Genomic DNA, 25,471 nt, shown 5'->3' on the forward strand with positions numbered 1-25,471 from the left:
CATAGGACAGAGTTTTTGCATGAAATTCCCACTCCTACCTATAAATATGAATGAATATTGCTATAAACTTTTTAATTTTATCCACAGGATCAGTAATATTAGGTAGAAATGTTAGTCGGTTGTCAATTTTAAGACCCAAATATTTAGTTGTTGTCATAAAAGGAATTAATAAAGGAATATTAATTGTGATGAGTAGAGGTCTGTTTGCAAAAAGACGACCCTTAAAAGTCATCATACCAGTTTTGCAACTTGTGTATTGGTCACTCACACATTAGCAAGACTTTTGTGGATTTATTGGATGATTGTTTTTTTTTACAGTAACATGTTAGAGAGGCAACAAAAGAGTCATACTCCTGATCTGATTATCAGTAGTGATTCTTCATGCCTTAAGAATCTGCATGTAAAAGAGTCACTAGGTGGAAGTGATCACAGTGTATTGATATAGGATTTACTAAAAGATGTAACTACCATCAAGGGTAAAGGAATGGGCTTTTGCTTTCACAAAAGTTGTCACTTTTATGATTCTCTACAAATTCTCTACTGATGATGTTAGCAATAGTAAGTTCTAAATCAGAAGCATTCAGGAAAATAATCATAGAAGCCACTAGGCTTTTCATACCAATTAAGAAATACTATTAAAGACTTTGATCTAAATGAACGTCAGATGAAATAACGAGACCCACGGCAGAGAAGAAAAATGTGTGGGATGCACATAAATTATCAGGTGATACAGGAGCCTACATAAGATATAAACTAGTCTGCAATCAAATCACAGAGGTTAGACAAGTTAAGACAGATTACAAGGAGTCTCTGGCAAAGAAAAACAACAAAGACTTCTTTTCTAGTGTTATGTAAAAACTCGAAGTAAGAGGATAAATCACATTGGTCCATTAGATATGAATAGTTTAACTGTTGATGATCCTGCTCAAGTTGTTGACAAACTGAATAGATATTCTGTGTCTACATTCACAATGAGGAATTCTTTAGGTAAGGCATGCCAGAACTTTTTCAAACTAATAGGGAGCTAAATGTGATAACTGACACGATAGTGGAAGAGAAATTATTGAAGCTAAATATAAAAAAGACATCTCAGGTGGATGGGATCTGTTTGTTATATTAAAGGAGTTATATTAAAGGAGATAAGCAAACCCATAACCATAAATGAGAGCATCCTTGGATTCAGGGGAGGTCTCTGCAGATTGGAGATGTGTGTGTGTGGCCCCAAATTTGTAAAGGGTTTCAAAAAGTGACATGAGTAATTACAGATCTGTCAGCTTAACTTCTGTTGCAGGAAAAATAATGAAGTTGTTGTTTAAAGAAGTAATGCAGGATGATATAGACAGGAGTGCAGTTATATGTCAGTCACAGTATGGATTTGTTAAGGGACAATCTTTTCTGACCAGTTTGATTGAATACTGTGATACAATAACAAAGTAACTAAATGCAAAATGTAATTTTGATGTCATATACTTGGATTTCAGGAAAGCTTTTGATACTGTTATGCTTCAAAGACTGCCATAGAAATTGGAGCAGTGTAGCATTAAGGGCAAGTTACTGATACAAATAAAGGGATTGTTGAGTGGAAGAAGACAGAGTGATTATCAAAGACACTACTCTTCTTGGACTAATGTTATTAGTGGAGTTCCCCAGAGTTCAGTGCTGGGTCCATTGTTGTTTTCTGTATTTATTATTGATATTGATGAAAGTATATCAGGCTTAATGTCTAAGTTTGCAGATGATAAAGGGTGACACAGTGGTTATTCACAGTAATCAAGGTATGCTACTGCAACATGATCTATAAAAATTAGGCAAATGGCCTGAGAAATGGTAGTTGAAGTTTAACATTGACAAACGCAAGTACTGTATATGAGTAGGAGTAATCCCAGATTAACATACCACTGTGTGTTACTACACTTTGAGTAGTGGAAAATGAAAAGACTGATAATTGTGCAGTCAGGTATGAAGTTCTGTGAACAGTGCAGACAGGCTGCCAGAACAGCTCATGAGGTTTTGTCAGTGATATACAGGAATTTTGTTAGCAGAGATAGAGGTGATTATCCCATTGTATAAAGCAATGGTTGGCCACATCTTTAGTACTGCATACAGGTCTGGAGACCTCATTTTAGGAAGGATGTAGAGCTACTGGAATGGGTGAAGAGAAAGGAAACAAAACTGGTGAGTGATACAAAGACTCTCTTACCAAAAAAGCTTCCATTTTGAAAATTAGTGTCTGAAGACCATCTGCAAAGTAATCTGACTGAGGTGTTTAATACTTTGAATGGATTATTGAACAAGTAAGGTGCGGATGTGATTCTTCCTCTTGCTCAGGCTATGCACTTGATGAGGCATTAATTGAGGCAGTATGGTTGCAGAACAGATGTGTGGAAGTTTGCCTTTGGCCAATGGGTGGTTGATTGTTGGAACAAACTTTCATCTTTTATTGTAGAAGTGGATAGTTTGAATAAATTCAAGGAAGTACTAGACAAACTATTGGAGGGATTTGCCAGGTGATGTGGGAAGGGTTTTTTTTTTTTTTTTTTTTTTGTATGATGCTGTTATAAGCTTGCTTTCTTGCATTGTTTGCCACTACTAATACTGTTATTATTATTATTTATTTTATTTTATTTTTTTGTTAATTGTTCTTTGTTTTAATAACCTACCTTCCCATTTGGACTTGTTTTGCAGATTCTATCATTTTAACAGAATTATATGTGTCTTTCTGCTTTTATATGTTGTAATTTTATTTGCCATGTTGTCAGCATTTAAAATTACAATTACTAAACTTAAGTTTTTTTTTTTTTTTTTTTTTTTTTCAGAATTTAATTTTGTAATGAAAGCTCAGTGACTAATATGCCTCATCTCAGTAAAACTCTTTTTCATTTCCTCACCTTTATAACATTCCTTTTTGCAATATACTGGCATGAATTTATTCCACGGAATCCTCTGAATCGACCTGGAGGAGATTTTGCAGGAATGTTCAAATTTTTGACCTACTGGAATTTGGTAAGTCCAGCCTACATACTTGTTTCTGAAATGTTTCTTAAGTCTGTCTACCTTTTGCTATTTTGTATTATCATTTTATTTATATTATTATAAAATTACTTGGATATTTTTGTGTAATTAATTCCTACACTGCATTGGGCTTTGCAAGTTGAAACAGAGCCTGTTTTTTCCTTAACTGGGACTTAAATTTATGTTCATATTTATGATTACCAGTCAACTGAATATTTTCTTACATCAAACGGAAATGATTATTATTATTCCAATGAACCTATGTTATCTTCTGATATAGGTTTCATCTTTCAGAAATGCATAACTTAAGAGTTATGAAAGAAACCTTTCGGAGGAAATCTTTCTTCATCCACTCGTATTTGCCAAAAAGTATACCTTAGAAGATGACTGCAAGAGATGACGAGTTTCTGTTTTAACTTGATCCACTTTTTAGATGAAGTGAATCTCACTGCTTACATGTTGAAATTCATCATGTCCTGAAGAAAGTGTTTATTATTTTAACTAATTACATGTTTTGTCTTAATCTTATTCTTGATAGATTATAACTCTCAGAAAAATTGGTTATATCTATAAAGTATAGTTCTTGAATAACTGCAGGACTTACAGTATACATGATAATTTATTTTCTGAAAAAACCCCCAGAATATTGAGCTTTATGCTACAGGATTTCTGCTCTTAAACCATAAAAACAAACAAATTTATTTACTATCCAGCGACATATGTTAATTTAGATGGCATTAGGATTAAATATGACAAAAATTTTATGAAAGTATTTATATTTCAAAAAAACATAACATAAAGAGTTCAAATCAAATAGAATATGATTTTTTAAACAATTTTAATTGTGTTTTTGACATTAATAACTATAAATTTAATTAGATGTATACAGTCTACTCCAATTGTAATTTACTTTTTTTAAGAAATCAAAAATGTTCTGTTGAGTAAAGGTCCCCTTATAATGCTGTTTCATTGTTCTTCATTTCTCTTAGAGCATATAAATATTTTTTGGATTCTACATCAGAATTATCAAATTTAATAATAGTGTGGGGAGAGTTTATGCATTTATGTAATTTAACTTCTTTCTTCTTTACTTTATTCTTCTTTTTGTTCACTTTGTTTCAATGATCAACCCACTGGCTGAAGACAAATTTCTGCAAATCTATCCACATCTTTCCTCAGTTTCAATTTGCATTTCTTCATGTGTATTGTCTGAGAAAGATGAAGGATGCCTTTTAGCATTGAGCTTACTCAATCCATTCAAAGTCTTTAAACTGTTCAATCAGATCTCTTTGTTGGTGCCTAGTCTCCAAATAATGCAATTTGCAGAGCTGAAGCTTTTCTTAGTGAGAGTACCCTTTGTTCCCCTCACTAATCTCCTTTCTCTGCTCTGCACCCATACTAACAGATTAATACCCTTCCTAAAATGATGCATCCAGGCCTGTATGCAGTACTCAAGGTGTGGCCTAACCATTGCCTTATACAACAAGATAATCATCTCCTTTTCCCTACTGAAAAAAATTCCTGTATATCATTGATGAAACCTATGAACTGTCCCTTGCCCATTTTCATTGCTCAGTGAACTTCATATCCAACTGTACAATAATTCTCAGGTCTTTTTTTATCAGTAGTGTTCTGGAATTACTGCTATTTGTATTCAGTACCTCACATTTGGCAATGTTAAACTATAATTGTCACTTCTTAGCCCATCTGCCCAATTTTTCTAGATCTTATTGCACTCTGCCAGCCTTCATATTAGCTGCACACTAAGATATTAAATCTGATATGCCTTTGTCAGTATCATTAATAAATATAAAAAAAGAACACTGGGCTCCAATAACAGTAGTCCAAGAAGAGCAGTGCACAATGATAACCAATCTTTGTCTTCTCCTAGTCAACCATTCCTTTTTCTATAGTAATCACTTTCCCTTAATGCAATACTGCTCCAATTTGCACAGTAGTCTTTTATGTAGAATGGTATCAAAAAGATGTTCTGAAATCTAAGTAGATGTTGTCAAAATTATTTTTTTGTATCCAGTTCCTTTGTTACTACATCATAGTATTCAATCATATTTGTCAAAAAAGACTGCTCCTTAACAAATTGCTGTGACTGCAGTATAAGTGCAGTCACAGCATGGACTGCATGCCTGTCTACATGGTCCTGCATTTAACCAGTGACTCCATTATTTTCTCTGTAACAGTAGTCAGGCCAACAAGTTTGTCTCATGTCACCCTTTGAACTAACTTTGTGAATTAGGGATACATTTGCACTATCTCCAGTCCATAGGGTCTCCCTTGAATCCAAGGTACACTAATAATTATGACTAAAGGTTTGCATACATCTTTTTGCTGCTTCCCTTAATATAATTGGTTAGTTCCCATCAACCTCAGATGCTTTTTTATGTTCAGCTTCAAAAATTTCTCTTCCCTTTTTCTCTCAGTTATCACATAATCATTTAGCTCCCTGTTAAAATTCGATACACTTCTGGCATCCCCATTCCTAAAAAATTACTTTTTTATCAATGTATACCTAAAATATCTATTTAGTTTTAAGCAATTTGAGCACGATTATCAACAGTTAAGCCATTCATGTCTAGCAGTGTCCCGTTAGATATAAATGGTTTTACTGTTGATTTTTTCCCACGTTCTGAAAGTTTTTATTTTTCTGGGATACCTCTATGTCTCAGTTTTCTGAAATTTTAAATGTAAGCAACAGTCTTTATCATTTCTCTTTGCACAAATTCATTTTCATTCTTAAACGAAATCTACCAAATACCATTTACATTTCTAGTTCTAGGACATCCATTTACATAAGTTCACCAAGTTTAAGAAAAAAGAACAGATTATTATAAAAATTGGGAATTTTTATAATAATAGTTTATTATTGCTAATTCTTCCTAATTTCAGTTTCTGTTTAAAAAAAAAAAAAGTCAGGGCAGCGGTATCCAAACTCTGATGGATTACAAATTACATGCCACTAAACTTTGCTGTAGACACTGAAAACTAACAGTTATTACTCTGAACATACAATGTCAAGTGTTATGTTATTCCAAATGCCTCTTTAAGAAGAATTCTGTATTTATCACATGTTTTTTTTTGACATATATGAATGGAGAAATTGGACATTACAAAAGAGTGTGCACACTAGTATCACATAAAAGATAATTTTTATGCTGCATAGAGGGAAGGCTGTGTAGATGCTAAAGCATTTTGAAAAGATTGATTTTCTCTCTTTAGTAGAAACAGAAACATTTTATTACATTTTTTTCACATATACTTATAAAAGAAAAAGTATTCTGTTATCTGAATATTTTTAATGTAAACTATTCTATGATGAGGTTTTTGATGTTATTGTGCATAAAACCTTTTAGATATTAATGAAATGTTGAAGTTATTTTTGAAAAACCAATTAAATGAAGAATTCCTGTGTATATTTAAAAGTTTTTACTCTTTTGACAGCTTTTACAGTGCTTCAGCTTTGGAATGTGTTTTTTCCTGGATATTCTTTCATCTACTACACAACATTATCATAAACTGGTGAAACTAAGAGATAATATATTTACTTCTCTGGCACTTCCTCTTGGTGCAGTATGTATATATAATTTAATAGTATTTTTGAAGTTGTAATGCTGTGTTTTATCATTTAAATTATGTTATTTGAATGTTAAGGAGGCAGATGCAAGCACATACAGGCAAATCAATTTTTGAGCAGCAAATCTGCTCATACCATATATGGGCAAATCAGGAAAGTGGTTATTCTGAAAGTAAAAATTTTTCAATGTGTTGTATACTAAAGAAAAGCCTCATTCTTTGCTCAAATCCTTAAATTATCTCTAAATACATGAAAATAAGTCTTCACCCAGTAATGCTTTATGGTTCAGTCATCTGGTTTCTGCTGCAGATTCTAAACTCAAGAATCCATCAGCTTGTTAAATTATATGCATTAATGCACCCAGCCTGTTAATTCCATCTGCTAAAATTGATTGAGATAAGATCATAATGAAGATCTGTAACCTTATGATTTGGGAAAAAGTTGGATATCATATTCCCCCAAAGAACATCTGAGCCAAATTCACACTACAGACTTTTTTTGTAATAGATTTATTTCTTTAGTTGGCGCCTCCGTAGCCAGGTGGGCAGGAACAGCGATGCATAGCACACGCTTCTTGATTAGACCGGGGTTCGAGCCCGTGACCACCAAATACGGAGGATGTGGAAAGGTCAGGGAATGACCACCGCATATACCCGGAGCAATATGGCCTTAAGTTGCTAATGCTCCTAAAAACCAAATAACAACAACATTTCTTTAGACAAGTTTTTTCTTTATCGTCAATCAAACACATTTCAATCCTGACACCAGACTCCGTTACTAAAAAATAAACAGTCTAAAATTAGCATCAAAATTATTCCTTGGCAGCTATTCTTTAACTATTCAGCAGTGAGTTTGCCACAGATAGCTGTTTTTGTTACAGCAAATTTTCATAGTAGCAGACTTGGTAGAGAGAGTTATTTTGTGGAATTTTGAAATTTTATAAAAATGGAAACTTTGTGCATAAATGCTTTAAAATATTAATATGTTCTTGTTTTTACTTTATTGTTCAATGTTAGAGTAAACTTATTATCAAAAACAAACCACAATTTTAGAAAAAATTCACTATAAAAATTGTAAAAAATTTGTAAATAAAATCTGCTGTTACTTTTTTTGATGTAACAGTATATTCTACATATAGTTATGCATTATTTGATTTGGTTTTATCAAATTCTGAATCTGAATTCCACAGAAATTCTTTAATTTCTGTGGAATGGAACTCAGATTTTTTGGCACATAGATTTACGTTTTGAAGTGACCTTCAAAATATTTGTAAATAAAATCTGCTGTTACTTTTTTTGATGTAACAGTATATTCTACATATAGTTATGCATTATTTGATTTGGTTTTATCAAATTCTGAATCTGAATTCCACAGAAATTCTTTAATTTCTGTGGAATGGAACTCAGATTTTTTGGCACATAGATTTACGTTTTGAAGTGACCTTCAAAATATACATTTGCATTTACCACTGAAAAGGTTAAAATCTTATTTAAAGTGCTTTCAAATTTTAGGATTTGAAACTATGATTATATTATGATTATAAGTATGATTTTTATGTTTAGTATGTCAGTATTGATGTTCTGTTTTATTAGAATAAGCCACTCCTGATCTATATATGATGTAGTGCAGGCATCAAATCCATCATTGTAACACTTATATTCTGTGCATACTGATTTTGAACCATTAAACTGATGTTATTATGCTGTTACAAGCACTGTTCCTTTTCATAAAGAAAAATATTCCCCTATTATTCCAGAAATAGAAACATACGTAGATAAAAATTCTTACTTCCCAGCATAAGTTAATACAAGAGCTGTTCAATAAAGATTGATCAGAATTTTTCATGAACAACCGGTGAAGGTAAAGAAAGCCAACACAAGAACGACGATTAACGTCAGATAACTTACGCGGAAAATTAGTTCCCTGATATGGCACTCTAGCGCTGATTGTTCGGTAAACAGACGGTAGGTGTTATTGGTCTAGAGCAAAGTCAAGAACGATATATTGATTGACAGGTAGGCGTGGCACACGATATGCTGATTGGTGCGCGAACACAACACCCGATAACATCGGGTTAGTATCATTTTAGTAGCATTCAGAAGCACTAATGGTAACTTGCCCTAAAAACGCTTTCCATAATGGTGAAAAAAGGTCAGATTGGGAGCTTGAACCCCTAACCTAACCTTTTTCCTTTAGAATCATGTGGACTAGTGCATAAATTGTTTATTAACAAAATATTATTTTTTTATTACTGTACTTTTATTTTTATACACACATATCATAATGTCAATCAATACCTCAACAGCTATTCACTATATATATATATATATATATATATATATATATATATATATATATATAGAATCTTTATTTCTTTTCTTATATTATTTCCTAACCTAACATCTAAGGTTAGGTCACTAAATATAAGGAAACCGTTTCTATTATTTCTTACCCTACCATTTAAGGTCATGTTACGAAAAATAAAGAAACCTTTTCCTTTTTTTGTAACCGAACCTAAATCAACAGTATAGTAAAAACACTCATGAATTCCAAAAATATGCTTTTAATAATGAGGAAAAAACATAACGAAGAACATAAAAATGAACAGAATGAAACTTTTATTAATTTAGTTTTCATCAAAAAATCAACCAACGTTTTATTTTCCTTACAAATTTCTTCCACCTTTAAAAGATTCATTGCTACTATTACCTGTTTACCGTTCATTACAAAACTATTATGCACCGTTCTTTACTCATAAATACATTATAATGCCAACCAATGACTACACAGTAGATTGTCCTCTGTTTCCGCACACCACCAATCATTTCATCATTGACAGGTAGGCGCGGCACACGATGTGCTGATTGGTGTGTGAACACAACACCCGATAACATCGGGTTATCGCCATGCCTGCCTGTCAATCAATATATCCTTCTTGATTTCGGCACCAGACCAATAACACCTACTGTCTGTTTACTGAGTGAGCAGCGCTCGAATCCAGTGTTGGGAAACTAATTTTCCGCATAAGTTTTCCGACGTTTTTCATCGTTCTCATGTTGGCTTTCTTTACCTTAGCTGAACAACCATACTGCTTGCTATTTCTAGCTGAGCTGCAAAATTTAAGACCAAATCAAGCTGCATCACATAGCACACATAGCAACTGTGCAGTTGACTGATGTCCACAGTATGACCTTGGTGGTCTGTAAAGTTTATGCCTGTTCAGTTTCACCTACATAAAAATGGACATGACACATGAGGAACAATATGCTGTTCTCGAATTTTGTTTCTGTCTCAAGAAAATATCAGCTGAATGACTTATGAAATGTTAAAAGGGGCTTATGGTGAATCCATGCTTCTATGTAGCACAGCTCGCAGGTGGTTTAGAATGTTTAGAGATGGATGTGATTCAATCACAAAAATCGGTGCCCCAAATACTGCCATCACCAGAAACCATAAACATTGCTTCTGTAATTGTAAGAGAAGATTGTTGTATAATAGTAAGACAACTGGCATAGATGTTGAGAATATCAGTAGGAAGCACGCATAGTATTCTCAATGACCATTTGCACATAACAAATATGATATCCATTTGCATGTTTGTGCGGCGCCTCCGTAGCCAGGTGGGAAGGAGCAGCAGTGCATAGCACACGCTTCTTGATTAGACCGGGGTTCGAGCCCGTCGCCACCAAATATGAAGGATGCGGAAAGGTCAGGGAATGACCACCGCATATCCCGGAGCAATATGGCCTTAGTTGCTAATGCTCCTAAACAACAAAAACAAAAACAAAGCATGTTTGTGCACGCTGGGTTCTAAGACTACTCACACCTGAGCAACAGCAGGTTTTCATGGAGGTTTGTCAGGAGCTGCAACAAATGGTTACTGAAGATGGTGAAGTTCTGCACAGTGATAATGGCAAATGAGACATGGTGTCATCATTTTGACCCAGAGAGTAAGCAATAAAGCTCTGCTTAGAAGTCTGTGCTATTGCCAACAATGAAAAAAGCAAAAGTTGTGGCTTTTTCCGGAAAAGTTATGGTCATCTCTCTTTTATATATATATATATATATATATTCAAGGAATCATTTACTAGCATGTTGTGCCACATCATATGATGCTTATGGGACCTTACTACAGAACTGTACTTCATACTTTGCAGGATCACATTCATTGCAAATGACCACCTGCATACTAGTGGGGGAATGCCACATCACAGCAGTGCGAGACCTTATGGCCTTATGGCCATGACCTTGCACTTGATTTTTTTTTTTTTTATTTCCAAAGTTAAGGAAGGAGCTGCAAGAGAAAACATTTCCAGTCATCAGACATTGTGAAGGCATTGGAGTAAGTTCATTTCATCAAACAAGGACTACTTTTTCAAAATATGGATGATCAATAAAGGTATGTTGTGAAAAAAAAAATTATGATCATTCTTCATTGAACAGCCCCTTGTACTTAAACTCACACTTCTTAGGCTTTTCTGTTATCTTGGAATGTGCTGTAAAGTTAGCTATTCCTTTTATAGCAACTTTATCAGTCCTGTTATTAACTTTTCAAAGGAGAAGCAAGTTGTATCTAGTTAATGCATACCCTGTTCCTCAGTGCAGATTCTAGTGATATATAGCCATTATTAATCCACTGTAGGATGAAAGCCTCCTCAACAATTCATGTTGAGGGAAATGGATCTGCCATGCTGGTCCAGTGTGGGCTGGCAGATCAACCGTATTTAGCAGTCAAGGGTTTGAACCCAGGTCTACCCATAGAGCGTGTGCAACTCCCACTCCTGACTACTCTGCTCTGTAGGCCGGATTTAATGCATTCCCTGTTCCTCAGTGCAAATTCTAGTGAAATATAGCAGCAGCTTAAGAAATGCATGAAGTGAATAATAAGTATTAAGGTGTTTTTACAGTTAAGAGCAGTGTTTCTCAAAAATTTTTAATGGTTCCCATCCCCCCCTACATTCTACAAATGGAACAAATCAATTATCAGTAGTACAATGTGTGGCTATTAAATAATGAGACTGTTGCAATAAAATGAATATAATGAAATATTTCGTACCTCACAAGTTATCCTCTTCAGAATAATTACATTGGGCTTGCACACACTGTTCCATATGTTTCTTCCAAGCACAGAAATGTTTCTGTAAGCCCTTTTAACATTTTGGTCTTTTTTTTTTAAAGTGAAACTTCTTTAGGCACACACCCCAGGCAGTTTCACATGGGAGTAACTTTCATCCATGGATTGACAAAAATTGCCATGAAAATGCTACACAAAGTGATCGATCACCACTACTATTTAACACTCCATACCAGGCACGAGCATAGTGGCGCTGTACGTAGCGATACATGATGCAATCAGTACACGTACAGCATGGCCACAGTGTAACTCACACGTGTGTTGCATTTACATTTTAAATTGTTATATCTCAGCTTCTAGCAGTCCGATTTTAAACATTTAAAAACCAAAATATTTCTTTAGTCATTCCCTACCATTTTTCATAAAAAATTTCAAGGGAAAAAAATATATAATTCAACATGCCAAAGACAATGAGCATTGTAAGACATAGAGAGCACATATACGGGCACCTCCGTAGCCAGGTGGGAAGGAGCAGCAGTGCGTAGCACACGCTTCTTGATTAGACCAGGGGTTCGAGCCCGTCACCACCAAATACAGAGGATGCGGAAAGGTCAGGGAATGACCATCGTATATCCCGGAGCAATGTGGCCTTTGTTGCTAATGCTCCTAAACAAAAAAAAAAAAACAAACAAAAAACAGCACATATATGTGCAACGCGACCACCGAAACCACCTCCATTGAGTACAAAGGAGAGATCTAAGCTGTTTCGACAGCAGAAAAGAAATTACAGTGTGCCATGGAGTTGAATAAAGAAGCCGGAGAAAATAAACATTTCAAAAGATTCTAAAGAAGTTTCACTAAACTTCTGCTATGTGTGCTCAGCCCACACACAATTTTGTTTTATTTTTCTGAATGTTTCAATGGACTGGAAATGGGTTCCTAAGTGAGTCCACCAATTTTGAAGCACTGATCTTAACTCTCGCTTGCAATAAAGCCCTACTTTATTAAATAAAATAAGAATAATTTTTTTTTTTTTTTTTTAATGAAAACCCCAAGCACAAGAGGTATTAGAACCTATGATACTTAGTATACTGTGCATGGGTTGATGGTTGAGATGATGAAAGAAGGTACTTGTTGACATTAGACTTGAATTTCTATAGATTGTAATTTTTAGGAAATACATATAAAGGGAGCTTGTTCTAGAAAATGGAAGTTGAAGGAATAAATGAGGAAGAAGAAAAAAGTTGGTTCTGTGAGCTTGAAGTTGGACAGTAAAAGGATGCTGACTAGTTGTGGCATGTGTTCAGACTATTTTGGAAGCGAGAGCAAGAATTTTAGAGGCCAGTTCAGAAGAACAGTGCCCATGAAAGTATCTATAGAAAAGGCATGCAGCAGAAACAGAATGTCTATGAGACAGAGCAGGGAGACTTTGTTAGAGATGAGTCATTAATTAACCTCATTGCCCCCTTTTGAATGGAATATAGTACAAAATTTGTTCTGGATGGTATCTAGTATGAAATTAGTACAAAAATCTGTTAAATTCATTTTGAGAATAAGGAATATTATATTCATTGCTATAACTGAATGAGTTTGGACACAGGGAATAGAATTATTTTTCAATTTGATGACTCCTGTAGCATCAGGGATAGTTCTATGCAGTTAACTGACAGGTGAGGCAAGCAAGCATGCTTTACTAAAATATACTTTACTTTAATACACATTCATGTATTAAAAGAGAGGCGCTGACTCTCTTTAAAAATTACAGCTGTGAATTACAGGCTCCGAAAAAGCGATAAGTGTTTGCCATTTTATTTAACTAATTGTTATTTTATATTGTACAGTAAACCCCCGCTATTCGCGGTCACTGATTTAATATGAAATGAAACCTAAAAAAATGTAAATTTTAAAGCGCCATGAACATTTTTCGCCATAAAAAACATGGGCACGGCTAAAATCATTTTTCACGGTCAAACCAACGCTCAGTGGGTGGGGAGGGAGAGGAGTGACAAAATCGCGAGCATGGATATTTCCCGCTAATCCTTGTTCAGTATGTCTTATGCGCTTGTCGTGGAAGGTTTTGTCGTTTGCTTTTAAATGCTTTTAAATTGAATAAATTTATCAATTTATAAATTGATATGCTTACAAAAGTGAAAAATCTACCGTTTTGCAGTGTGTTAAGTGTAAACAGACTTTTTTGAGCGTGTTAACGGTTAAAAGAAAGTGACTTTATTGTGGACAAGTTCTTTTCTAACCCCTACAAAAATATGGCTACGAATAACAAGGGAATTGTGAAAAGATCAAAGAAGGATGATGACATTAGCGAGTAAAATTGAGTTATTAGACAAAATTTCTAATGGTGAAAGTGTCTCGTCAGTGACAAAACATAAAATCAATGAGTCAACGGTACGATCAATCAAGAAATCGGAAGAGAAAAATCTGCCGTAGTGATGTAGAAAGAAAACCTGGAAGAGACCTGTTACTAGCTCGATTCTTTGTCTTGATAATGGATACGGTGATACCCAAAAGTAGACAAAACTACAATATTATTTAGACGAACCTACTTACTTTTGATAGGAAGTAGGTTCGTCTTGTGTATTTTACGTTTGGGATTCACACCGTTTAAAGTTGCATCGGTAACTGGTGTTAAGCGCATAATTTAAAAAACATGCAATAAATAAATAATTTAATTAACAACGTGTTCCACAGTTTTAGTTTCCTGGAATGCGCTTTGATAATATAAATTAAAACCACATTCTCAGGAGAATAACAAGCTGTCATTCTTTATCAATAACTTCAAAAACGCGTGGTGTATCTTATCAGAGACGAAACACAGTAAAGATTTATTTACGTCCCTGTCTTAGTAGCCAGTGATTCAGTGATTCAGTCGAGTCATTTTTTTTTTTTAATTTCCAGAGTACGTAACATATTTGGAAATCCATTTAATTGTCAGTGGTTATAACTGGAGTATGAAATGCCACACATTCTTTCGCATAGTCGATTGTTGGGAAGCTATCGTGAAAGGCATTGTTGGAGCATATACATAGGAACCGCTACACAACCGACAACGAGGGAAGTTTGTTGTGAATGCCAAACAGGATGGTCTGTGAAAATGCGCTAATTGCTTCAAAAATTTGCTCTGTAACTTTAAATTAGAAAAAATGGAAAAGGCTTTAAATCTATGTATAGAAGACCGAACTCAAAATAAAATTCCGTTAAGTTCACTTATCATTCATGAAAAGGCAAAACACCTTTATCAGCACTTTAGAGAAACTGGTGATAGCACAGGCGGGATAAGTTTTTTAGCTAGCAAAGGCGCTGGTTTGAAATTTCTAATAAATATTACATTTAATATTAAATTGTTTCTTATTTTCATTTCGATGACGTATGCTTGTATTTTATTATGTACTGTCTATATGTACATAGTCATATTATTAAGGTACATATAATACATACATAGACAAAATTTTAGACTAATTTTTTTTTCTTATATATTTCATACTTTGGAACAGAACCCTTTTATTACTATGAGAGCCATAACTAAGTATTCGTGTTTTCGGTATTCGTGGCATTTCTCAGGAACGAATAGCGGAGGTTTACTGTACTTTATACGTAGTCTTATAGTTCTATTTAGGCTGGTTATTTTTAATTTAGATTAAAGAGTTTTTGTAGATTACTACTTAATATACGTAAAACCATTGTTTCGTTCGAATTTTGTAGCCATTGTTTTTGTATAGGGAGTGGTAGGGAATTCAAATTTTTAATTGTGGTAACTAGGTAGCTCTAACGTAAAATTATATAGCGTAATATGCATCACTGCATTTAGGATTCTATTAGATAGTGTAGTATTGACAATTAATTAATTAAATTCGTTGATCTTATTAATTTAAAATATCGTGCCCCAGAGTAGAGCAGAAAAGCAACGGGCACAAAGTGGCAGGAGTGCTGTGACTCGGGGGAGAACTGAGGGGGGGGGGGATTCTCCAATGCATCACAGCCTAAAAAAAATGTGCAACCTGGGAAATGTTTGCCGAACTCTCTGGAACAGAAAATGATCTAGCCAAGGAGGATGTCTTTGTGTGTGCCAGGTGCAGAGAGTGTCTAGAAACTAGGCGTCAACTCAGCGTTCTAATGGGCATCTATGAGAGCTTGAGGTGTTAGGGTAGATGTTCTCGAAGAAATTAATATGAGGGGGCCTGTCAAGCTCTCAGCTGCCCAACTCAATGCCAGAGCGCACTCCTGAGCATCAATCAACACAGTGGCAATCTCCAAGGCAGAATGCGTCGGTCCCACAGGAGTTAGTTATTGTTAGTGACTCTAACAATAACAATAATAAAAAGGATAGATGGAATAGGACCAGGGTATGTCTCCCAGGGGCAAAGGTTGATGATGTTGTAAAGCATATATCATCTTTTAAGGGCACAAAAGGTGATATTGTTGTACATGATGGTACCAATGACATTAAGAGTAGGAGATCTGCAGATTTACTTAACAAGTACAGGCCAATGTTGCAAAACAGTTGAGTTAGGGTTAAATTTGAAAGTGTTTGCAATTCTGCCGAGACACTATAGGAGGGAGTACATGAGAGCCTTGTCAACCAATTTGGCCCTGGAGGGAATGTGCAAGGCTCAAGAGGTAGAATTTTTTTTTCAGCATGGTCTGTGCTTGTTAACAGGAGAGACTGCTTCTACAGGGATGGGATACACTTAAATAGGTGCAAGAATATTTTCTGATGCTATCAAGGCAGTGTTAGGTAGGTCGGAAAACTACTAGCTGGGGGGGATTCACAGGTTAAAAAAGTAGCTGCAAGCAGAGGTGAAGGTGATTCTTGCACTACTTCTATTAGAATAAGCAGCAGCCTGGAGCGAGGAGTGCTGAGATTTCAGAGACTGATGGCAGTCATCGTGAAACAGGTGGGTATATGGGATGTGTTAGGGTAACTAAGAATAGGTGCATGTATACTTGCATGTATACCAATGCTAGAAGTATAGTAAATAAATTTTGTGAATTTGAAGTGTTGGTCAAGACATCAAAGGCAGATATTGTTGGGATATCAGAGACGTGGTGTCACACAAATATTAGGAATGCAGAATTGGAATTTGGGGAGTGCAATGTGTACAGAAAGAATAGACAGGAAGGAGGTGTTATGCTGTTAATTAAAAAAAACATAAAATTAAAAGAAGTGCATCCAGTTGATAACTTCAACAACAAGTGATGGAAGTCGGGTGGTTGGTTGGTGGAACCGACTTCCATCACTTGTTGTTGAAGTTAATAGCCTAAACAAATTTAAAGCTCAACTGGACAGGTATTTCGAACGAACGGAGGGGTGAAATGGGAGAGGGTTTTTTTTTTTTTTTTTTTTTGGCTGATGCTGAATAAGCTTGCTTTCTTGCATCATATGCCTCTACTAATGCTAATGCTAATGCTAAATTACAGTGTCTGGAGACTAGGCACCGGCGAGGTGATCTGATAGAGGTGTATAAAGCCTTGAATGGTTTGAGCATGCTCAATGCTGAAGGCATTCTTCCTCTTTCCCAGAATAATCAACTGAGAAGGCATAAATTCAAATTGAGGAAAGACAGATGTAGGATAGATGTGCGGAAAGTTGCATTTAGCCAGCAGGTAGTTTTTTGGTGGAACAGACTTCCATCCCTTGTTGTGGAAGTTGATAGCCTAAATAAATTTAAGGCTCAGCTGGACAGGTATTTCGAATGAACAGAGGGGTGAAGTGGAAGTGGTTATTTTTTATTTATTTATTTTTTTTTTTTTGGCTGATGCTGCATAAGCTTGCTTTCTTGCATCATATGCCTCTACTAATGCTAATGCTAATGCTAATGATATAGATGAACAGTGCACTGTTGAGTTAGTTTGGTGTGACATAAGCACTGAAAAAGCAAAAATAGGAGTAGGAGTGTGTTAGTGGCCTAATGACTCGAATGAGTACAGTGAACAATTGTACAGAGAAATAGAGTGGGTTAGTAAATCAGAATGTCTTATAATGGGAGATTTTAACTTCCCAGATATTGACTGGAACTTGTCGGTTGGTCACTCGCACACTAGTAGTAGGGCGCCTCCGTAGCCAGGTGGGAAGGAGCAGCAGTGCGTAGCATATGCTTCTTGATTAGACCGGGGTTCGAGCCCGTCACCACCAAATACGGAGTATGCGGAAAGGTCAAGGAATGACCACCGCATATCCCGGAGCAATATGGCCTTAGTTGCTAATGCTCCTAAAAAAAAAAAAAAAAAAAAAAACCAAATAACAGCACACTAGTAAGACTTTTGTGGATTTATTGGATGATTGTTTTTTGCAGCAGCATGTTCGAGAGGCAACCAGAGGGGGTAATACTCTTGATCTGGTTATCAGCAGTGATCATTCATGTATTAAGAATTTGCAGATAAAGGAACCACTAGGTGGCAGTGATCACAGTGTACTGATGTGGGATTTACTTAAAGATATAATTACCATCAGGGATAAAGGAAAGGGTTTTTGCTTCCGTAAAGGTGAGTACAGTGTTATCAGACATTTTTAATTTCTGTACAGTGGGACCAACTGATGATGTTACCAACAGCAAATTCTAAGTGGGAAGCGTTCAAGAAATTAATCGTGCAAGCTACTAAACGTTTCATACCTATTAAGAAATATTGTTCAAGGTTTAGGCCTAAATGGTTATCAAATGGACTAATGAGACTCGTGACAGAGAAGAAAAATGCATGGGATGCATATAAATTATCAGGTGACACAGAAGCCTATGGCAGATATAAGCTACATGTATCAAGTCACAAAGGAGGTTAGGTAGGCGAAGGCAGATTACGAGAAATCTTTGGCAAAGGATGCTAAGAAAAACAGCAAGGATTTCTTTACTTATATAAACTCTAAAAGGAAGGGGATGAATCTGATTAGTCCACTTCATATTGATGGTTCGACTGTTGATGATTCTGCTCAGATAGCAAACAAACTGAATGAGTATTTTGCATCTACATTCACACATGAGGAGTTAAGGTTTGAAAAGGCCAGAAGGTTATCAAATTGTAGCAGGGTGCTTAATGGTTTTGTAATAACTGAGAGTAAAGTGGAGGAGAAATTGTTGAAGTTAAACATACTAAAGGCACCTGGGATGGATGGGATCTATCCAGTTATATTAAAGTAGGTGGCAAAGGAAGTAAGCAAACTCTTAGCCATAATTATGAGAGCATCCTTGGACTCAGGGGAGGTCTCCACAGACTGGAGATGTGCAAATGTATCCCCAATTCACAAAGGGTGACATGAGTAATTACAGTCCAGTTAGTTTAACTTCTGTTCTGGGTAAAATAATGGAGTCACTGGTTAAAGATGCATTGCAGGATCATCTAGACAAGACTGCAGCATTAATTCAGACACAACATTGATTTGTTAAGGGAAGATCTTGTCTGACAAATTTGATAGGATATTATGATGTGGTTACAAAGGAACTGGATGCCAAAAATAATTTTGATATCATATACTTGGATTTCAGGAAAGCTTTTGACACTGTTGCACATGGAAGACTACTGTACAAACTGGAGCAGAATGGTATTAAGGGTAAGTTGCTATAATGGATAAAAGGATGGTTGAGTGGGAGAAGACAGAGGGTAGTAATCAATGGGTGCTGCTCTTCGTGGACTAATGTCATTAGTGGTGTCCTACAGTGTTCGGTGTTGGGTCCACTGTTGTTTTGTATATTTATCAGTGATGTTGATGAAGGTATATCAGGCTTAGTGTCGAAAATTGCAGATGATACAAAGGTTGGCAGGGTTGTTAATGACAGTAATGGCAGTGTGCTGCTGCAACAGGATCTAGGAAATTTGGGCTGATGGGCTGAGAAGTGGCAACTGAAGTTTAACCTTGACAAATGCAAAGTACTGCATACGGGTAGAAGTAACCCCAGAGAAACGTACCAACTGTGTGGTACTACACTTAAGGTGGTAGAAAATGAAAAAGACCTGGGGGTAATTGTGCAGTCAGATATGGTGCCTTCGTAGCCAGGTGGGAAGGAGCAGCAGTGAGTAGCATATGCTTCTTGATTAGACCCGGGGTTCGAGCTCGTTATCACCAAATACGGAGGATGCGGAAAGGTCAGGGAATGACCACCACATATCCCCAGAGCAATATGGCCTTAGTTGCTAATGCTCCTAAAAACCAAATAACAACAACAGCAGTCACATATGAAGTTTTCTGGGCAATGCAGGCTGCCAGGACAGGTCATGGGGTTTTGTCAATGATATATAGGAATTTTGCTAGCAGGGAAAAGGAGGTGATTATCCCTTTGCATAAGGCAATAGCCAGGCCACGCCTTTAGTACTGTGTACAGGTCTGGAGGCCTCATTTTAGGAAGGATTTAGATTTGCTTGAGCGTGTACAGAGAAGGGCAACAAGATTGGTGAGGGGAATGAAGGGATCCTCTTATCAGGAGAGGCTTAAGTTCTGCAAATTGCAGTGGTTGGAGACTAGGCACTGGCACGGTGATCTGATTGAAGTGTATAAGGTCTTGAATGGGTTGAGCATGCTGAATTCTGATGGGATTCTTCCACTTGTTCAGATTACGAACCTAAGGGGGCATAAATTCAAATTCAGGAAAGACAGATGAAGAATAGATGTGCGGAAATTTGCCTTTAGTCAGCGGGTGGTTAATTGCTGGAACAAACTTCCAGCTGTCTTTGTGAAGTTGATAGGTTAAATTAATTTAAGGAGGAAATGGACAAACATTTAAAGGGAATGGTTATGTGAATTTTTTTTTTTTTTTTGGCTGATGTTACGTAAGCTCACACACTTGCTTTCTTGCATCACATGCCACCACTACTACTAGAAATGGATTCTTTGCCCAGCAGTAGTCAACAGCTTGAATGTGATTGTTTATGAATGTGACTAATTTTGAAAATACTGTTTTATTAATTAGCTACAAAATACTCACTATTATTTATTTTTATAATAAAAGTGAACCAATGAATGGAACATTTGGTAAGCAAACTTTATTTATGTTTGGCTTTGAAATAAAACAAAGGATTTTTATCTGGCTAACTTTCCATTTGTAAATACACTTAAATACATATATTTATAAATGGAAGATATATTGAACTAATTAAATTAAATGTAACATTGTGTTATCAAATGTTATCTTCTTTAGTGGTATTTATGAAATGAAAAGTTTAGGGGTAGAGTGAGAGAATATTAGAATAGAATATTTATTTAGTCATGTTTAAGATGTTTACAGTATGTTAAAAACTACATAAGTATAGTTTGAGAAAATAATGCAACACTGTATTATGTTTTTCTAACACAGTGTGTTATTTTCTCAAACAGTATATAGCCACTCTCTGACTTACGTTTGTGTTCCGCTGAACTCTATATAAGTCGAATTTCATGTAAGTTGGAATGGGTCCCTAAATGCTTATGCAGCACTTGCAGCTATGCATGCTGAATTTGATAGAAGCAAAAAATAAATGTTCGCCGAACATGTAAATAGAATTATTTATTCAGTTTTTTTCTTGTGCAGGAAAAATTACAAAAGTGTACAAAATTACAAAAATTTCAAAATTATAAAATTACAAAAAGAGATAGGAGACAGGCATAACGTCAGCAAGTTTTACCTTTCGAGCATCGTTGCCAGAATTAACTCTCCAGCTGATAAGCACGCCACTGTGGAAGTTGAGGGCTGTGAAGATTTAGAAGGATTTTTTTCCAACACATCACAAAATTTCTCTACAGCTGCAGAATCGGCACTGGCAACTTTACTGCATGCTTTAATGTTTTGGAAACCAGTGCGATGCTTGAACCTATTAAACTACCTGTTGCTTGTCACGAACTTTGGGTGGGGTTTGCCATACTTATCCTTAATATCTTCATAAATACTTCTTTCTTTAGCTTAAATGGCCATTGGACTCAGGGGCACTTGCTTCTGAATCTGATTTTCCATCCATATTATTAATAGCTTTTCCATCTTCGATATAGCACCTGAACGCTGTGTTGTGATTACTGTTGATCTTAAATGCGTTGATCCTTTAACGTGTTCTTTTATACTTGCACTGTCCTTTAAAATAGCATTTACTGTTGAAGCAGTGAGACCTAATTCTGTGCAATAGATGACAAACTTTGTCCTGTTTTGTACTTCTTAATGAGCTTCATTTCTAAATCAATTTTGTTTCATTTCCTAGCACTGCCAGCACTTGCACTTTACGTTGGTCCCTTTCCCTTCACCATTGTAATAAGTAAATAGGGATGAAGAGAAGATTCTGAAAATTTATTTGTTTTATATATGATTGAAGATTTCAGTGAAGAGGGTACTCATTTAATCACAATACCCTAATGTAAAAACCCACAGAATTGCAGTTATCGGTTTTATTGCAAATGCAATAAAATCTAGTATAAGATGGGGTTTACTACCCGTTTATACTAGAATGCTCTAACAGAAAAGCCCAATAAACCGGAAAGTGCAAATTGTTTTATGGTAGTGACCCTCCAGAAATGTGTTTTAGAAAAATATCACAAAGGTGTTCAAAATTGATTCTTATAACGGAACATACACTGGTGTGCAAAATTTCAGGACCAGTCAGGTTTTCACCTGTAGCTTCTCATAGGCCTGGATATGGGAAAAGCATACCAAAGGAACCTCGTGAGGTACAGAAATGATGAAAGAAACAACACTGACACAACAACGGAAACAAAACGGTACAGAGGCCATTTATTAAAAAATGGCAACATAGCACTGGCTGCCATGATACAGATGCATCACTGCCAAAGATGGAACAAAGGGAAGAGATGGTCCTCAGGAGGAGATATGGCCACCCCTAATGTCGATGCAGGTTTTACACCACCTGTCCATACTTAGAACGATGTTGCTGGTAAGTTCTTGCGGTAATATTGTCCATTCCTCTGTCAGCACCATCTTCAGCTGGTGAACATTTTCTAGTGAGTGTGGACATGCTGCTAGGCATCTCCCCAGAGCATCCTATATGTGTTTGATGGGATTTAGAATGGGAGGAATAGGCAGGCCAATCCATACGAACAATGTCCTCGCTTTCCAAAAGCATATCAATAGGTGCAGTGTGGTGGGATGTGGCGTTATCATCCATAAACATGAACTCGGGGCCAATGGCACCTCAGAAGCACATGGGGAAGGATTACCTCAGTACAGTACAGTACAGTACCGCCTTCCATTATCTGGAGTTGTGTACATCCATCCAAGATAATGCCTCCTCAGGTGAGAACACCTCTACCGCCATATTGATCCTTTCAGTGATGTTTGTGGGGTGATACCGTGTACCAACATCTCGCCAGATTAGCTGATGTCAGGAATTGCTGATGAGACTGAATCTACTCTCATCAGTAAAGAGTACCTTAAATAAAGATTTTGTGGTTGTAACCTTTAGAAATAATGTTGGTCCTTAAGTTTTGTACACCAGTGTATGATAACGATGAAAGTGTAGTGCAAATTTCCATTTTAAAAATGACCTTTTAGAGAGATAAATAGCTTAGTTATATAGTGAAAATTTCAACTTCCAAGGTCTTGGGACGAATTGCCAAAAAAAATGATGTGTTATTGGGTTCATATTACAATATTTTCACATATTTATTCCTATAGGATGCAAAATAAGTTTCCACAATTTTTTAAGTTTTTTCACTGGCCGACATTCCATAAGTTGAGTATTACGTAAGCCAGGGAGTGCCTATATTTTAATTCCTGTATTAAAATAGTACTCTGCTTTTTTACTAAATTGCATGCAGGTATACAAATGCTATTTGAAATAGTTAACTAGATTACAAATTATTAATTACAGAAAAGTAATCTGCAAACAGTAAAGTTTATTGTATAAGTTGATTTTCATGGCATTAAATCAATGAATGTGCACACAAAGCTGAAATGGGTAAAAATAGACATATTATTTTAAAACAATAGTAGGTACTAACAATTCTGAAGATGTTTTCTCATCCACATTGTCATGGCATGTGTGAAAATGTTTTCACTTTTCAGCCCTTTCGCTTACTTTCAAGAAGTAATTTCGCCTAATAGTGCCTGATATTTTTTTTTCACGGTCTGTACAACGAACATAGCGTCCCTTGACAGAGCTAAGCTTTTACTTTCGAATTCAAACACCCCAGGGGTGCGCTCGCCGTAATACTACACCACAGTGACGTCACCCGTTCTCCTGAGCGGACAAGAGCGTTGATCGAACGCAAAGGTCCGAAGAACGGTGAATTGTTATATGAGTAGAAATTACCAGAACAAGACACAGCAGGTCTTGCATAACAAGACCTTTATAAAGATATTAATTGTCACTACGACTCCGTGCATGGTACAGTATCCATTTAATTCTTCCCCCCCCCCCACATAGTTGACTCGTGAGAATAAGACAATTCTTAGGGAGCGCAGTTGAGGGGATGCGGAGGTATATATTGGAAAAGGGGAAGAAGAAAGGACACACAGTAAACTTTGAGCAAGACATGACAAGAAAAGAGTAGTGATAGTTTTGGCCGATTTTGTCATTATGTGAAGAAGAGGTTAATTAATAGGAAAAGATGAGAAAAGAATCGTATTGATGTCTGATACAGATTTCCCCCCCCGAGGCGTTGCAGAATATTTTCGGGTAAGTCAACCCCTATTTTGATAACAAACAGTATTAAATTACTCAAAGCCGAACTTACTATATGCATACGTTTTAATGCATTTATAAGACACCTTTCCTCACATAAATATACCCCGACAACTGTATTATTTTCTTAGTATTCAACTTTAATAATAATGCGACTTATTAATTTAATTGTCAATTACTAATTACACTATTAAGATAATATAATTACCTGTTTCATATTTTGAACAGTGGTATGTTATGACAAACACTAATTATTTTGTACTTGCTAGGGAATTAGTGGAAAAGCCATATGAAGAATATTACAACATTGTAATATAGCTAACAGCAAGATAATGCTTGCATTCAATTAATTTGTCTAACAATTAAATACCAATTAATCTAACTTATTTACCAATTATATTGTACTTATTTGTATACATATATGTTAAATAAACCTGTTTTGTTTGTTAAAATTATGTCGTGATCATTCTTCTTAATACATGCAAATCACTAACAATCATTTTTTTAAGAATCATTAATTGCGGCATTTCGGGTCAGCCCTTAGTTAAGAGGTGTCCCGGGATGAAAAACACAACGCGTCTAGATGTTGCCATATACTCGTTTCTTCTCAGAGTAAATGTAGAACACTAGATATATTGTCCTAACTTAAACTGCTAGAGAGATCATTCAAAACCCAGGGTTTTCTGGAATTCACATGATATTGTGCTTCTTGCGGTAGCGAGTGATTCACGAGTATATTGATAGGCAAGAGCATAATATGACGGAAAAGTCTGTGGAACACATGTCATGATTTAAAAGTTAACTACAGCTGAAATATTTCATTTTATATGAAAAAAAAAAAAAAAAAAATCATGTTTTTATTTAGTTGTTTATTTAGCAAATAAATAATATACAGTAAACTTTAAATCTTGAATTTGTGTGATGTTGAACCGAGACCTGCTCAATTAAGATTACCCAAAAATGTGTAATACTTACACTATAAATTATATAGAGAGAAATATTAAAATGCAAAATGGATAGTTATAAAAGCATGTTATTTCCTGGCCTAACACTCCAAAACAAATGGGTAAAATCTGGGACTCTAATGCCTAAATTGGGATGCCTGGCTTCTTTTGTAAAAAGATCTCTACATTTTTTGCAACTTCTGAACAGGTATACAGTTCGTGAGACAAATTGGAGCACTAGATTAGACTGTA

The 25,471-nt window shown here is 35.7% G+C and overlaps 1 protein-coding gene across 1 annotated transcript in view; it reads left to right on the forward strand.

The window, feature by feature from the left end:
- Positions 1 to 2,850: 2,850 nt before the first annotated feature.
- LOC150077211 (androgen-induced gene 1 protein-like) overlaps positions 2,851 to 25,471 on the forward strand; it is a 63,236-nt gene continuing 40,615 nt past the window's right edge. Inside the window, exons 1-2 of the mRNA XM_090385815.1 lie at positions 2,851 to 3,003; positions 6,469 to 6,597. Of these exons, the coding sequence (XP_090241941.1) occupies positions 2,851 to 3,003; positions 6,469 to 6,597 (282 nt within the window). The remainder of the gene's footprint in view (positions 3,004 to 6,468; positions 6,598 to 25,471) is intronic.

This window comes from Mastigoproctus giganteus, chromosome 12 (assembly GCF_048544385.1).
Source record: "Mastigoproctus giganteus isolate SK-2022 chromosome 12, ASM4854438v1, whole genome shotgun sequence".
In the NCBI taxonomy this organism is placed as follows: domain Eukaryota; kingdom Metazoa; phylum Arthropoda; class Arachnida; order Uropygi; family Thelyphonidae; genus Mastigoproctus; species Mastigoproctus giganteus.